Source organism: Tachypleus tridentatus, chromosome 8 (assembly GCF_004210375.1).
Source record: "Tachypleus tridentatus isolate NWPU-2018 chromosome 8, ASM421037v1, whole genome shotgun sequence".
In the NCBI taxonomy this organism is placed as follows: Eukaryota; Metazoa; Arthropoda; class Merostomata; order Xiphosura; family Limulidae; genus Tachypleus; species Tachypleus tridentatus.
This window is the reverse complement of record NC_134832.1, coordinates 160,737,771-160,756,350: the sequence shown is the minus strand read 5'-3', so window position 1 is coordinate 160,756,350 and position 18,580 is coordinate 160,737,771. Positions and strand designations below refer to the sequence as shown.

Sequence of the window (18,580 nt, the reverse complement as noted above, 5' to 3'; positions counted from 1 at the left end):
GTTCAATGCTTCCCACTATGTGCAAAATGTTTTCACATGCCAAGGGCACTGAAACTCACACCTACTCAACCATCAACAGGGTTAACTGAATATTCACATGTAAATCATCATGCAATGACCCACCACCAACAGGAGTTTAACACACCCTCCGTACTCCTTCTATTCAATTCTATTGAACTATCACTTTATGATTACATAGAAAGTAAACATTGGCTTTAAATGAAAAGATAGTGTAGCAACTGTGAAAGGAGGTAAGTACTTATTGGAAATATGTTTTCAGTACAGAAAAATAATATTTTCCCACACAGTACCTTACCTATGCTCATATAAAAATTAAAATCAGACATTAAAAAGGTTGAGAGACTGGTAAAAGGGATACAGATAAGTATCCTTTGAAAGTATCTGATGAATACTCATGAATTGCTTACACTTGCTGGGAGAGAAACCCATACAGCAGACCACATAATTTCTGTATTAGATATATTCTTTGCCCAGTTAAGTAGTAGGTGCTGCATAAGCTTGTAGAAATTAGCACACATAAAATGGAATGTAGGATTGAAATCACTCTGATAAGGAACTGATTGGGAATAAGCATAACGGTAGCAGTTGGTCCAGTCTTCAATAACAACATCCAATGCTATGACCAAATGGAAATGGAGATAAAACAAAAGTAACCTGATGTTGAGGAAAGTGGTGAAAGCATCTAGATGAGGAGTACCCCAGTCTCCATGGGGTAAAAATGATATGCTTCCAGGTTGAAAGCACCCAGAAAATGACATGCTGAAACATACCTGTAGTGTGTGGACCTAATAATGTAGTTCCAATAATTGGTCACAGAGAGAAGAAAAACTGGTGCTCATTGATGATAGAAATGAGAGATGGTGAAATTGTCTTAAGGGATCAAGACAAGTCTGTTCCATACAATAGGAAGAAAATGATCCAAAGCATATCATAGCATTTGAAGCTCCAAGATGTCAAAACAATATGATATATTTATTTGAGACCACTGTATATGTAAGCCTGCCACTGATTTACCCATGACTTTTTCTCCAGAAAGAAGTACTGATGAACACATACAAATTTGGACAAGTAGTATTCCTGCCATGGTATTCATTCCAGTTCAACCACCAATAGAGATTGTAGAGAAATGAATAAGGAAATTAACAATGGAGTCTAAGGGATCTCGAGTAATACTCCACTGAATGTGCAATATCTACAAAAAGAAACATAAATGCATATGACCAAAGGATATAAGATCATCAATGATGTAAGCTCAAGTCCTCAGAAGCAAAAGAACTACACAATAAGAGAGGGAGAAGAAAAGATGTGGGGAGAACTGAAAGTTCCATTGAAAGCAGATGAAGAAGGTTGGGTCCAGCAGAGGAAAGCATTGAAAAACACACCAAAATAGACAATATAATGGGTAGAAATCAGGAAGGACTTCTCCACCTTGAGAATCCAACTAGCATGAACTGCTCCTGTAAATAGCAAATGAGTGTGTTGAGAAGACACCAGTTCAGGAAAAGCTAACAGAAAACAGTTGTCCATGTAGTGATGATAATTCAACTTTTGAGCATGCATAAGTTGGGCAAAAGCTTTAACTATTCAACAAAACACATAAAGTTCTAAAACAAGCCCTAAAGGTAAATCATAAAGCTGAAATATAACTCAGTTGGAGAGAAATTAATGATAGGGTTATCCATAGGCCTGGAGAAAAAGCTCACAGAAAAAAAAGATTCCATGGTAAAGCAGGAAAGATCCAAAAATCAGAAACTGATTGAGGATGGACACAGTAATCACAGTCCCTGGTCTTCTTGAAGTGGACAAAAAAGTCTGTAGTAAAAACATGGGGAAGGCTGGTGACAAACTTGATAGCATGCTGTGACAGTAGAGTCTCAACAGTTTCAGAAAGAAACTGACTAGTAGTGTGATCCTGAAGTAATGAGGCGAAAGTGGGACTGGATACAAAGGAGGAGGAGAGGAAAAACAAAGAGAAAGTATGTCTGATTACCCATTGTTCAGGAGTGAACTCCTGCCAGTGGTGAACAAATTAGACAAATGCATCTCTACTGGGCCAAACTCCATTGAATAGTCACCACAACTGTTGGTAGCAAAGAGTACAACTGTGAGCCAAACAACAAACCAATAGATCCATGGAGTTAGGAACAGGCAAAGATTGAAAAGGTGAAAGTATAGAGTAAGCTATGAAAGCAGATTGAAATAAATGAGCAACCAAAAAAGAAAGGGTTGACTGTTGTCTTGCAGAACCCATACATGGCTACAAAGGTTCAGGAATATCTCATAAGATACATATGGAGAAAAGAAAAAGCCACCCACAGGTCACAAAAAATATGTATAAATGAGAGATATAAGGTGAAGAAGAGGACAAAAGAATTGGGATTGGGATAAATAAATAGGATTCAGATGATCTGCCCACCAGAATAGTAAAATTGACTCCAACTACTGGAAGTCAAGAAAGGGATTAGAGGCCTGATAAGTAAACCATTAATAATGATTAGAAGCCCATAATGGATAAAAAGGCATGTTGGCATCAGCCCTCAATTGAGAAAAAAATGCATAGCATACACTTTAAATTCAAGATACTGGGAGAAGACAAGGTAAACATAAAATAATGTGGCATGTAGCATAACAAGATTATACAAAATTAATAATACAGAAAAATATAACAAACATAAAAAAACATATCAATAAATGCTAATAGATTTCACAAGAGAGGTACAAGAAATGAAGGAGGGGAAAAGTAATATGTAAAAATCCTTCTAATCATAAATATGCACTACAAGGATAGGAGTATCTCACACATTGCTGGGGAAGGACATAGAAAATTTAACTGCTTGCAAATTATTGCCAAAAAATTCTCCACTAGGTCCTCCCACATTGGAAGCCTGTGACACAAAATATGAATTCATAATCAACTATGAAAAAAAAAAAGAATGGGACATTTTGCTGATAATAAACTACAGTGAATTATCTCTTCAAAAAAAATTAAAATATAAAACCACTACTTTAAAAAAAAGATAAAAATTTACAATAAATGAAACATTTTAATAAGATCACTGCTTTTAAGAAGAAGTAACTGTCAGGTAGAATTGAACAGAGGGAGTCACATACAACAGGAGGGTGTGTTAAAGGTTGTTGCAAGACGACATACATGCAAAGATGCAAGAAGCTACAATGATAGTTGGGTAGGTGGGAGTTTCAAGAGTTATGACATGCAAAAACATTATAGCACTTGATAAGAATAGCTTTTACAGGAGAGAGAGGTAAGGTATTTTTTTGGAAATTATAAGTGCATTAATTGGTACTAACTACTATGGAATTGTATGTATTGAACTTTAATTTAAAATAATAGATCAATCATATAAACATACTAATATAGTAACAACAAAAATTTAGATCATTAATTTACAAATACTTTCACTCTCTCAACACAGGCTCAGACAATTTGACTGAACATGTAACCTTTTTGTACTTTTAGTTTTTACACATTTAATACTTTTAACTTTCAATATAGTATGCATATCTTCATAAAATGTGGCAGTTTTTCAGTTAAAATTACTAGTCTTTTACATGAAAAAACAAAAAAACATTTTTAACTATTTTTAATAAACTAAAGATTTGGCCATTAATGTATTGAGTATTTGTATTGTGTGCAAAGTAAATTTCATGTTAAAATTAAAAATATTTTTCTTCATCATAAATATCCTTTGTGTAATTGCTGAAACCTCCTAAATACATTTCAAACATTTTTTTCAGTAAATTGGTTGGTGTGGCTTTTTTAGGCACAAGGCAATTTATTATCTGCACCAAACATCTGGTGGAAAGTTAAAATAAAAGAAAATTTAGTAAAATTCATAAAAGAAAATTAAGGTAAAACAAAACAAAGTTTAAAAAAAACCCAACATAAATAGCATTAAAACCAATGTTTACATCCAGTCTACAATGGTAAGAGAAAAACTACAGTAATATAAGTTGTAAAAGACTTTCTGTAGCATAATTGTAATTATCATAACTCACTTGAAGACTAACACTAAGTTCAAAACCACCGTCAGTCACCTAAAGTTGGCTTTCCCAATCCTGGTTATGAGTTATTTGACGTTATGACAATTTTCAGAAAGTAAAGTAATAAAAGTTTTAAAAGACATGCAGCAAAATTTTAATCATAAGTCACCAGGATGATTAATGGGTAGTTCAAACAGCAGCATTAGTCACCTGAAGTTGGCCTTTCCAGTCCTGGTTATTTGTCATTACGGTCATTTTCTAATTTCAAATCAAACTAGATTGACTTCGATTCTTAAAAGGGAATCATATTAAAAAAGGTCTAATGTATAAATTAAAAAACTTAAATAGCATTAAAGAGATCAATGGCCTTTAGAAAAAATAAAAACATTTCGAAGGTGGACAGTGTCACCATCACCAATAACACTGTCTAATATTATGGATAAACCTTAGAATACAACTTGTTTAAAATGATGACATCATCGAGAATCATAACAAAAACAAGACAGTAAAATGTGGCTTATTGTGACCTGAATGTTACACAGATAATACACTGGTGCATCAATTCCAGATAAAAGAAAATGATGAGTTAAAAACTAACCAATGAGCAATCTAATTAAAACAACTTCCTTTTTCTGATCCTTATGGAAGCCAGATGGCCAAAGTCCAATACAGGGTTTTATTTGGAAAAGCTTGTTTTCATGCTGCTCACTCCTAGTCAACTGCTAACTGGCATGGAACTAAGCCTTAAATACAGGACCATAGTCCACGTATGAAACAGTCACATCAGTGATAGTGCCAGAACAGACAGATTTATCTGCAGTGTCAGTGAGCTCGTTCCTGGAAATAACGTAGCCCGGTATCCAGAAAAACTGGATAAAAGTAGATGTTAAATAGAAATGGGCCAGCCGGTTTTGAATATCAGCGAGAATAGGGTGTGAACTAACATGATGCAATTCCAGGGCCTGAAGAGAACTAAGTGAGTCAGAATAACTAATGCAGTTTGAGTACTGCTTAGTTTCTATGTGATCCAGGGCAAGAGAAATGGTGTACAGTCCAACAGTGAACAAAGAAGCTGTGTAGAGGGGATTCAGCATCAAACCACAACAAACCATGGCAGAGCCCACACAGTCACCTGATATTGAACCATCTGTATAAATAGAAATGGAAGGATGGTTCAAAAGATGTTCAGCAAATAACAGATAGTATTTCCATGCAGGAGTGTCTCACATGACTTAAAGAGAGGTCACATTTAGGGACTATAAGAAGCCATGGTGGGATGGGCTGAACAGTGGATACACCAATGTTATCCAAGGACAGACCCAATTCATCCAAGAGTTTTAGAAAGGGAGGAGTTAAAACCATATGCTGTGGTTCACTTCAGTAAATGACTGAGGGCAGTTTGTAGCTGTCGCTAAATGTAACTCATGTTTCATGACTGACATGAGATGTGAAAGTCATCAACATGGAGCCCATTTGAAACAGTAATAGGGAGTTGTTCAGTGATGGCATTAATCTTTATACTGAAAAGTGTGACACTCAAAACACAGCCCTGAGGGACTCCAAATTCCTATAGAAAAAAACAGGAAAGTGTTGAATCCACATGAACTTGGAATCGCTTGTCCATTTCAAAATGTTTAATAAAAATGGGCAAATGGCCACGTGACTCTCAGGGTAAGTAATGTTATGAATCGTTTTCAAATGCTGCACGTAATTTTTTCTTCCAACCATTTACGGCAAGAGAGAAAGTAGGACGGGTGAGAGCCATTGCAACTGACACAATGGGGGTCCACTTCACACTCACAGCCACTGTAATGAGCACACATCAAGGAGCCATGACATGATGTCTTTAAGTGACCAAACAGCTGACATTGGAAACATCTGAGAGGGTTTGGAATGTATGACCATACCCTTCAATTAAAATAACCTGACTTGGTGACAGGTGGATGTGGTGATGTAAATGTCAGAATGAGGACATTGGTCAGCATCGTAATTCAATCTTTGCAAGTGGAGATACACCTCACTGCAGAAACTCCTTGGGTGGAGAAACCAGTGAGAATCTCCAACTTGGGGATGTTCTTCAAATTCCTCTCAACAATAACTACTCGTGATGAATTCAAAGTAGCATGAGATGTAACCTCAATAGGTATATCCCCAATTGGCTTTGAATGCAAGAGGAGTTCACTGTGTTGAAATGTAGATGTTTCCATCAGTATGTCACCAGATTGATGCTTCTTTACTAACTTTGGAGAGCCAGCAAGTCCCTCTAGTCCCTTCTGAATGAAAAAGGGAGACATTTGCCCTAAAGTTTTATCTGAAAGAGAATATAGTATAAGAAAACGAGGTACAACAGGTGTTACAGATTGCTGGTTAGAATCTTCAAAACATGTTTGTTTACCTATGGACTGATTTTTCACTATTTTATCTAAGTTTTTATTTGGTGTGGTGTGTTAGAGTTGGACCCCTCAATTACTAGAATCCTCTCCTCCCCTTCACAGGTTGACATGCATGGCAAACATGCGGGTGGATGTTTAGATCCCAGAGGAGGTAAACCCAAAACTACAAATAGTAGATATTCTTTTAAACCAGTATTTAACACTTACAATATTAATTGTTTGTTTTTTGAATTCATGGCGCAAAGCTACGATAAGCCATAACAGCGCTAATTATCCCTAATTTAGTAGTGTAGTAGTATTTTGAAGGCCTAGTCAACCAACTCTTGGGCTATTATTTTTAGAAACAAATAGTGGGATGAATTGTGCGTTATAATTCCTTACGGCTGAAAGGGCGAGCATTTTGGAGTGAGGGATAATAATTTTATTATATTATATTATCCAATCCAGCGCCCTAACTACCTAGACATGTGGTTTTAAAATCAGTTTGTGAAACGCCAAGGTGGATTGAGATAATAACAAAACTGAAATTCTACGTAACCTACGAACTATAACAACGCTGAAAAAGTGATTTACCTATAGAAGAAACTAACCTGAAACAGTAACGTGATGTATCTAGTGTAACAACAAAACTGAAATACAATGTGATGTATCTAGTGTAACAACAAGAACTGAAACAGTAACGTGATGTATCTAGATGTAACAACAAAACTGAAACACAAACATGATGTATCTGAGTGTAACAACAAAACTGAAACAGTCACGTGATGTATCTAATATAACAAAACTGGAAACAGGAGTAACGTGATGTATCTAGTGTAACAACAAAACTGGAAACAGTAACGTGATGTATCTAGTATAACAACAAAACTGAAACAGTAACGTGATGTATCTTGTGTAACAACAAAACTGAAACAGTAAGGTGATATATCTAAGTGTAACAACAAAACTGAAACAGTAACGTGATGTATCTGAATATAACAACAAAACTGGAAACAGTAACGTGATGTATCTAGTGTAACAACAAAACTGAAACACAAACGTGATGTATCTAGCGTAACAACAAAAGCTGAAACACAAACGTGATGTATCTAGTATAACAAAACTGAAACAGTAACGTGATGTATCTAGTGTAACAACAAAACTGAAACACAAACGTGATGTATCTAGTGTAACAACAAAACTGAAACACAAACGTGATGTATCTAGCGTAACAACAAAACGGTAACGTGATGTATCTGTATAACAACAAAACTGAAACAGTAACGTGATGTATCTAGAGTAACAACAAAACTGAAACAGTAACGTGACGTATCTGGTGTAACAACAGAAACTGAAACAGTAACGTGATATATCTAGTGTAACAACAAAACTGAAACAGTAACGTGACGTATGTAGTGTAGCAACAAAACTGAAACAGTAACGTGATGTATCTAGTATAACAACAAAACTGAAACAGTAACGTGACGTATCTAGTGTAACAACAAAACTGAAACAGTAACGTGATATATCTAGTGTAACAACAAAACTGAAACAGTAACGTGACGTATGCAGTGTAGCAATAAAACTGAAACAGTAACGTGACGTATCTAGTGTAACAACAAAACTGAAACAGTAACGTGATATCTAGATATAACAACAAAACTGAAACAGTAACGTGATGTATCTAGGTAACAACAAAACTGAAACAGTAACGTGACGTATCTAGTATAACAACAAAACTGAAACAGTAACTTGATATATCTAGTATAACAACAAAACTGAAACAGTAACGTGATGTATCTTGTGTAACAACAAAACTGAAACAGTAAGGTGATATATCTCGTGTAACAACAAAACTGAAACAACGTACGTATCTTAACATCAAAACTAAAAGAAGGTATATCTAGTTAACAAAACTGAAAAGTGTGATGTATCTTGTGTATCAACAAAATGAAACTTTCTGATATATCTGTGTAACAAAATCTGAAACATAACGTATATCTAGTAACAGCAAAACTGTAACGCTGTATCTGTGTAACAACAAAATGAAACAAAGGTGAAACTAGTGTAACAACAAAACTGAAACCAAACGTGATACCTTGTGTAACAAAACTGAAACAGTAACTTGATATATCTAGTATAACAACAAAACTGAAACAGTAACGTGATGTATCTTGTTAACAACAAAACTGAAACAGTAACGCAGTATCTAGTGTAGCAACAAAACTGAAACAGTAACGTGATGTATAGTATAACAACAAAACTGAAACAGTAACGTGATGTATCTAGTGTAACAACAAAACTGAAACAGTAACGTGATGTATCTAATTAACAACAAAACTGAAACAGTAACGTGATGTATCTAGTGTAACAACAAAACTGAAACAGTAACGTGATATATCTAGTGTAACAACAAACTGAAACAGTAACGTGACGTATCTAGTGTAACAGCAAACACAAACTGATATACAGTGTAAAACAATGAAACGTACGTCTATAGTGTATAACAAAACTGAAACAGTAACTGACGTATCTATGTAACAACAAAACTGAAACAGTAACGTGATGTATAACAACAAAACAAACAGTAAGGTAACAACAAAAGTGAAACAGTATTTGACGTATCTAGTATAACAACAAAACTGAAACAGTAACTTGATATATCTGTATACAACAAAACTGAAACAGTAACGATGTATGTGATGTAACAACAAAACTGAAACAGTAAGGTGATATATCTCGTAACAACAAAACTGAAACAGTAACGTGACGTATCTTGTAACAACAAAACTGAACAGTAACTGATATATCTAGTATAACAAAACTGAAACAGTAACGTGATGTATCTTGGTAACAACAAAACTGAAACAGTAAGTGATATATCTAGTGTAACAACAAAACTGAAACAGTAACGTGATGTATCTGGTAACAACAAAACTGAAACAGTAAGGTGATATATCTAGTAACAACAAAACTGAAACAGTAACGTGATGTATCTAGTAACATCAAAACTGAAACAGTAAGGTGATTATCTAGTGTAACAAAAAAACTGAAACAGTAACGTGATGTATCTAGTAAACAACAAAACTGAAACAGTAAAATGTATCTAGTATAACAACAAAACTGAAACAGTAACGTGATGAATCTAATATAACAACAAACTGAAACAGTAATGATGTATCTATAACAAAACAACACAAACGTGATGTATCTCAGTGTAACAACAAAACTGGAAACAGTAACGTGATGTATCTAATATAACAACAAAACTGAAACAGTAACGTGATGTATCTAGTGTAACAACAAAACTGAAACAGTAACGTGATTATCTAATATAACAAGAAACTGAAACAGTAACGTGATGTATCTAGTGTAACAACAAAACTGAAACAGTAACGTGATGTATCTATGTAACAACAAAACTGAAACAGTAACGATGTATCTAGTGTAACAACAAAACTGAAACAGTAACGTGATGTATCTAGTGTAACAACAAACTGAAACAGTAACGTGACGTATCTAGTGTAACAACAAAACTGAAACAGTAACGTGACGTATCTTAGTGTAACAAAAAACTGAAACAGTAACGACGTATCTAGTATAACAACAAAACTGAAACAGTAACGTGATGTAGTGTAACAACAAACTGAAACAGTAACGTGATGTATCTAATATAAGAACAAAACTGAAACAGTAACGTGATGTATCTAGTAACAACAAAACTGAAACAGTAACGTGATGTATCTAGTGTAACAACAAAACTGAAACAGTAACGTGATGTATCTAGTGTAACAACAAAACTGAAACAGTAACGTGATGTATCTAGTGTACTGAAACAGTAACGTGACGTATCTTAGTGTAACAAAACTGAAACAGTAACGTGATGTATCTAGAACAAAACTGAAACAGTAACGATGTATGTAGTAACAAAACCGAAACAGTAACGTGACGTATGTAGTGTAACAACATAACTGAAACAGAACGTGATGTATCTAGTGTAACAACAAAACTGAAACAGTAACGTGATGTATCTAGTGTAACAACAAAACTGAAACAGTAACGTGATGTATCTATAACAAAGAAAACTGAAACAGTAACGTGATGTATCTAGTGTAACAACAAAACTGAAACAGTAACGTGATGTATCTAGTGTAACAACAAACTGAAACAGTAACGATGTATCTAGTGTAACAACAAAACTGAAACAGTAACGTGACGTATCTAGTGTAACAACAAAACTGAAACAGTAACGTGACGTATCTAGTAACAACAAAACTGAAACAGTAACGTGACGTATCTAGTGTAACAACAAAACTGAAACAGTAACGTGACGTATCTAGCAACAAAACTAAAACAGTAACGTGATGTATGTGGTGTAACAACAAAACTGAAACAGTAACGTGATGTATCTAATAACAACAAAAACTGAAACAGTAACGTGATGTATCTAGTGTAACAACAAAACTGAAACAGTAACGTGATGTATCTAGTGTAACAACAAAACTGAAACAGTAACGTGATGTATCTAGTGTAACAAAACCTGAAACAGTAACGACGTATCTAGTGTAACAACAAACTGAAACAGTAACGACGTATCTAGTGTAAACAAAACTGAAACAGTAACGTGACGTATCTAGTGTAACAACAAAACTGAAACAGTAACGTGATGTATGTAGTGTAACAACAAAACTGAAACAGTAACGTGACGTATGTAGTGTAACAACAAAACTGAAACAGGAACGTGATGTATCTAGTGTAACAACAAAACTGAAACAGTAACGTAATGTATCTAGTGTAACAACAAAACTGAAACAGTAACGTGACGTATCTAGTGTAACAAAACTGAAACAGTAACGTGATGTATCTAGTAACAACAAAACTGAAACAGTAACGTGACGTATCTAGTGTAACAACAAAACTGAAACAGTAACGTGACGTATCTAGTGTAACAACAAAACTGAAACAGTAACGTGACGTATCTAGTGTAACAACAAAACTGAAACAGTAACGTGATATGTAGTGTAACAACAAAACTGAAACAGTAACGTGACGTATGGTGTAACAACAAAACTGAAACAGGAACGTGATGTATCTAGTGTAACAACAAAACTGAAACAGTAACGTGTATCGCAACAAAACTGAAACAGTAACGTGATGTATCTAATATAACAACAAAACTGAAACAGTAACGTGATGTATCTAATATAACAACAAACTGAAACAGTAACGTGATGTATCTAATATAACAACAAAACTGAAACAGTAACGTGATGTATCTAGTATAACAACAAAACTGAAACAGTAACGTGATGTATCTAGTAAAACAACAAAACTGGAAACAGTAACGTAATGTATCTAGTATAACAACAAAACTGAAACAGTAACGTGATGTATCTAGTATAACAACAAAACTGAAACAGTAACGATGATGTATCTAGTATAACAAAACTGAAACAGTAACGTGATGTATCTAATATAACAACAAAACTAAAACAGTAACGTGATGTATCTAGTGTAACAACAAAACTGAAAAACAAAAACGATGTATCTAATATAACAACAAAACTGAAACAGTAACGTGATGTATCTAGTGTAACAACAAAACTGAAACAGTAACGTGATGTATCTAGTGTAACAACAAAACTGAAACAGTAACGTGACGTATCTAGTGTAACAAAACTGAAACAGTAACGTGACGTATCTAGTATAACAACAAAACTGAAACAGTAATGTAATGTATCTAGTGTAACAACAAAACTGAAACAGTAACGTGATGTATCTAGTGTAACAACAAAACTGAAACAGTAACGTGATGTATCTATTGTAACAACAAAACTGAAACAGTAACGGATGTATCTAGTGTAACAACAAAACTGAAACAGTAACGTGATGTATGTAGTATAACAACAAAACTGAAACAGTAACGTGATGTATCTAGTGTAACAACAAAACTGAAACAGTAACGTGACGTATCTAACAAACAAAACTGAAACAGTAACGTGATGTATCTAGTGTAACAACAAAACTGAAACAGTAACGTGACGTATCTAGTGTAACAACAAAACTGAAACAGTAACGTGATCTATCTAGTATAACAACAAAACTGAAACAGTAACGTGATGTATCTAGTGTAACAACAAAACTGAAACAGTAACGTGATGTATCTAGTGTAAGAACAAAACTGAAACAGTAACGCAATGTATCTAGTGTAACAACAAAACTGAAACAGTAACGTGACGTATCTAGTGTAACAAAAACTGAAACAGTAACGTGATGTATCTAGTGTAACAACAAAACTGAAACAGTAACGTGACGTATCTAATATAACAACAAAACTGAAACAGTAACGTGATGTATCTAATATAACAACAAAACTGAAACAGTAACGTGATGTATCTAGTAACAACAAAAAAACTGAAACAGTAACGATGTATGTAACAACAAAAACTGAAACAGTAACGTGATGTATCTAGTGTAACAACAAAACTGAAACAGTAACGTGATGTATCTAGTGTAACAACAAACTGAAACAGTAACGTGACGTATCTAGTGTAACAACAAAACTGAAAACAGTAACGTGACGTATCTAATATAACAACAAAACTGAAACAGTAACGTGATGTATCTAGTGTAACAACAAAACTGAAACAGTAACGTGATGTATGTAGTATAAGAACAAAACTGAAACAGTAACGTGATGTATGTAGTGTAACAACAAAACTGAAACAGTAACGTGATGTATCTAATATAACAACAAAACTGAAACAGTAACGTGATGTATGTAGTATAACAACAAACTGAAACAGTAACGTGATGTATGTAGTATAACAACAAAACTGAAACAGTAACGTGATGTATGAAACTCACCTTGCCGCGAAAAATACTGCTGTTGTTGTAAAGAACCATGTACATGTAAGGGTTAACGATGTCATGAACTTGTCCATTCAGCGAGTTCTTGAAGTAAGTGTCTGGGGTCCAGATATCGCTGCGCCACTTGTTTTGCAGAATAACTTTGTAATCGTGGTAGTTGTTAGCGATGCTGGAGTTAAGACGGTGATCTTTCCAGAACTGATGGTAGAATATGTCTGCCTGATAGGCCTGGAATATGTTTGAGTTATCTTTTATTTTCTTTAAAGAGAAAGATATTTAAGTAATTGAGAACTCAAACAATTCACGTGATAAACTTTGATCAACAAAGAAGTGTTCTGACTGTTAAAAAAACCATAATTATTTATCAGACATATTGTAATTTTGTCCTGTGTTAAAACCTTTGTAAAACTGGGAATGTGAGGTCCAGTCTGACGGAGTTTTTTTAACATACACTGTGAGGAAAGTTATTAATAAGTTACATATTGGGTTAAGGATTCTTCTACAGTAGGTGTTTGTGAGTTGTTAGCTGCAAATTCAATAATAAACGAACAGTAAGCACTCCACTTGTTTTTAAATATATATATATTCAAACTAGCTAAATGGATATATAAAAACTTTTTTCACTTTGTATTTCATAGTTGTATGTTAATTGTGTGTCATCATATAACAAACATAACATGCACCTCTTATCTTTCTGTTCCTGTAACGTTTGGTAGATTTATGGTTCTGGTCAGCCACCACTGGTTTTACACTAAACTGGATATTCTTGGACTCGCCAGTTATATTACCTCCATGGACTTCCATATACTTTATGCTCACTTGTTCCTTACGTCTACGCCTTTACATGCTTTCTTTGATAAGTGATATGTGAATTGAACACGTGAGCATGAAATGTTTCTACACTAATAGGTCTGCCAGTTCCTGAAAAATACTTTCATAATGGCCATATCAGTTCGTCTTGTGACGATATGCCACAAACTGAAACAGATTCTCCAGTGTCAGGTTTGACTCTTTGAACTTGACAATGAAAGTCTTCTATAAGTTCATACAATTTCAGTAAAGTCAGTTTTAATTTCTCATAATCCATGATATCTGTATGTACTTGTAGGCCTTTTCTTTGAGAAATTGACTCAGACAGACTGTCCAGCCACCGTTGTTCCAGTTCTGAATTTGGACAACTTCCCTACATCTTCCAGAAAGCATCCATTCCATCTTTACGTTTATCAGTATTTGGGCATCTTGAGCCATCTGGCCTTTGTTATTCTTTCTTTGTATTTTCATTCTCTCTATTTCCAGCTTCTCCTTTCTTAATTCAGTTTTTCTTCCTTTCTTTTCTTGTTCTTCTTGTTGTTTAACAAACTCGTAATTTACTGTCTTTAACTCAAGTCGTTCTCCTCTGTATCCCTTTATCAAAATCATCTGATATGTTAATACAGAGTAATAGTAATCTCCCCACTGTTTCTGTATATAGACCTATATGTCGTTCAAATTTGCTTCTACTGTCGTTTCAAAATTTATTATTGTGGCTATAGCTAGCTAATTGTAAAGAAACCATTTGTAACTAGTAGTAGAATATATAGTATGTGTTTTTTGGCGATGAATTGATAATAAACGAACAGCATGCACTCCGCTTGTTTATTAAAATAATACATATATATTCGAAAGAGTTAAAGGTCTATACCATATATATTCGAAAGAGTTAAAGGTCTATACCAAAAGCTCTTGATACTATGTATTTCATAGTTCTAACTTAACTACCATAAAGTTCAATTCTTCTCGTCAAAAGTCCACTATTAATTCATATGACAAGCCGAATTATTTTTCTCACATCATCAAGTGTAAAATTGACGTTTCTTTTGTTTTTCTATTTTATCACAGAAGTATCAGTCTATAATTCACATACACTGACCGCAGTTCTGTCCTGAACTGTGGATACTTGTGTTGTTGTTGTTGTTGTTTATTTTTGTATTTAAGCCTGTTTCTAATAAACATCTGCTTTTCGCATATAGGCCTACAATGGCAGGTACAATTGATTTAGAACACCGTTTGACAAGACCAGTTCTTCTCCTAAAATGCGATAAATATTAACATTAACTCCTATGACAGTTAACTTATCGTTTTATAACTTTTCTCATCAACTTATCTTACTATTTTTTTACCCTTATATTCTATGCTTGTCGCTAATTGTAGGTCTATCACTTAGGCCTCCAAAGTTTCTATATCCTCAACACCAGTGGACTGAAAGAGACATTCGATAACCTCAACATCAAAGAATTATAAAATAAAGTACGATTCTTACCGTTCGTCCGCAAACGTATAATAAGTATCGCTTTTAATAATTGCTTTCAACAATACTTATTTATTATCGTTTTATTCAACAAAACATGACTTTCAGTGAATAAAAGAGATTGTACAGGCCAAATATATTAATTTCATCGTTCACTATGAACCATGACAGCAAGAAATCCTATATGTTCTTGAAATCCAGTCGATTCCATAATATATCTCAAGATCCAAGTAGTTTCAAATTATAATGAGACCCAGGATTTCCTTCTCCTTAAATACAGATAAATTATATTTAAATTATTTGAAATACGTATATAATGTTTCTGAAATGCCATGGAAGGATACGAAATTGATTTCTTCATGCTAGCCTTGATGTTAACTAAATAGTTTTATATACTTTTTTTACGCTTGGCTTGATGTTATTAACTAAATGGTTTTATATACTTCTTTACGTTTATTTGATATTGAAATGAAGGTTTACATATTCTCTAGATTTGGCTTGATGTTAACTAAATCGTTTTATATACTTTCTTTACGCTATTTGGATATAAGGAAATGTTTTACATATTTCTCTAGATTTGGCTTGATGTTAACTAAAATCGTTTTATATTTCATTACCCTTGGTTTGATATTAACTAAATGTAGTTTGTGGATATATATATATTTCTTTAAGCTTGGTTTGATATTAACTAAATTCAGTTGATGCACACAAATATAAAGGCTATCAACTTGATATGGTAGATTAGAATAATGAATAGAATTATCTATGGATTAGATAATGAAAGAGGATTAGTTACGGATTAAGATAAACAACGAAGTTACTTATAAATCAGTCCCCTGCTTGTACAGCGGTAAGTCTACGGATGTAAAATAAATTTAGTTTTAGACAGCCCTCGCTGTACAGCGGTAGTGTCTCCGGATTTACAACGCTAAAATCAGGGGTTCGATTCCCCTCGGTGGGCTGGACAGTTAGTCCTTTGTGGCTTTGCTATACGAAAAACACAAACACGCAGCCTAAACAACACACACACACACACACAAATATTTATAAATCAAAAGAATTAATTTACAAACTAGAAAAAAGAAATCATTCTAATAACATCATTTTATGGATGATTTCCAGTCTTATAAAGTGTTTTGTTTTCGTCACTTTTCTTTCATTAATTTCTAAGTTTTATGTTTGTTTATAACGCTCGTGGAAAGCTATCTACAGGTTCCCAATTTGAAGTGGAAGACTAGAGGAGAGTCAACGCTAACAATAGGCTACTATTATCTGTCAAATAGTTTGATGTCTCCTATTGCTACAAAGTGCGCTAACTATATAACAATCGGGACATGAATGGACCAATAGGCCATGGTTGGCTAGATACCGCCAATTTTGTGTAAAATATAACAATAACACGTTCTATGAACTGAGAAGCGGCGGATTCATTATAAGGGGAGAAATTCAAATCCTACTATTCTATTAATATAACGGAGGATGGTGTAGACTAGCTGTCTTTAGTGTGTAACACCAAAAGTAGGGATAACTAGATGGTGCTGACTGGCTGTCTTTAGTGTGTAACACTAAAAGTAAGCATAACTAGATGGTGCTGACTAGCTGTCTTTAATGTGTAACACTAAAAATAGGGATAACTAGATGGTGCTGACTGGCTGTCTTTAGTGTGTAACACTAAAAGTAAGCATAACTAGATGGTGCTGACTAGCTGTCTTTAATGTAACACTAAAAAAAGTAGGGATAACTAGATGGTGCTGACTGGCTGTCTTTGGTGTGTAACACTAAAAGTAAGCATAACTAGATGGTGCTGACTAGCTGTCTTTAGTGTAAACACTAAGTAGGGGATAACTAGATGGTGCTGACTAGCTGTCTTTAGTGTGTGACACTGAAAGTAAGGATAACTAGATGGTCCTGTATTTGATGTTGTTATTTGGTATTATTGTGTAGTTACCATCATGACTATTAAGTTCCTGTATTTGATGTTGTTATTTGGTATTATTGTGTAGTTACCATTATAACTATTAAGTTCCTGTATTTGATGTTGTTATTTGGTATTATTGTGTAGTTACCATCGGAACTATTAAGTTCCTGTATTTGATGTTGTTATTTGGTAGTATTGTGTAGTTACCATCGGAACTATTAAGTTCCTGTATTTGATGTTGTTATTTGGTATTGTGTAGTTACCATCGGAACTATTAAGTTCCTGTATTTGATGTTGTTATTTGGTATTATTGTGTAGTTACCATTAGAACTATTAAGTTCCTGTATTTGATGTTGTTATTTGGTATTATTGTGTAGTTACCATTAGAACTATTAAGTTCCTGTATTTCATGTTGTTATTTAGTATTATTGTAGTTACCATTGGAACCGTTAAGTTCCTTTATTTGATGTTGTTATTTGTATGTAGTTACCATCATGACTATTAAGTTCCTGTATTTGATGTTGTTATTTGGATATTGTGTAGTTACCATTATAACTATTAAGTTCCTGTATTTGATGTTGTTATTTGGTATTGGTCAGAAGTTACCATCGGAACTGTTAAGTTCCTGTATTTGATGTTGTTATTTGGTATTATTGTAGTTACCATTTGAATCACGCTAAGTTCCTGTATTTGATGTTGTTATTTGGTAATATTGTGTAGTTACCATTAGAACTATTGCCCTCTGTATTTGATGTTGTTATTTGGTATTATTGTGTAGTTACCATTAGAACTATTGTTCCTGTAATTGATGTTGTTATTTGGTATTATTGTGTAGTTACCATTAGAACTATTAAGTTCCTGTATTTGATGTTGTTATTTAGTATTATTGTCTTTTGTGGAAGATATTGAAAACTCATTTAGTAACAAAACCAGGAACATGGAACGTTAAATAAGTCAATAAAAGATTGTAATTACTGTGACTTGTGAAGAAGACAATCCATTATGAAGTTGATGAAGCCTTTCTAACATAAATTATTTTTTTAACGTATAAGCAAAACATAAATAACACAGTAGTTGTTTGAATAAAGCGCGATATTTCGTGTAATCCGA

General features: G+C 33.8%; 1 protein-coding gene across 1 annotated transcript in view; it reads right to left on the bottom strand.

Moving 5' to 3' along the window:
* The window catches only part of LOC143224070 (uncharacterized), a 36,370-nt gene extending 35,591 nt beyond the window's left edge, over window positions 1-779 (bottom strand). The window contains exon 1 of the mRNA XM_076452534.1: window positions 429-779. Coding sequence (XP_076308649.1) covers window positions 429-779 — 351 coding nt within the window. The remainder of the gene's footprint in view (window positions 1-428) is intronic.
* Between the last annotated feature and the right edge of the window lie 17,801 nt (window positions 780-18,580).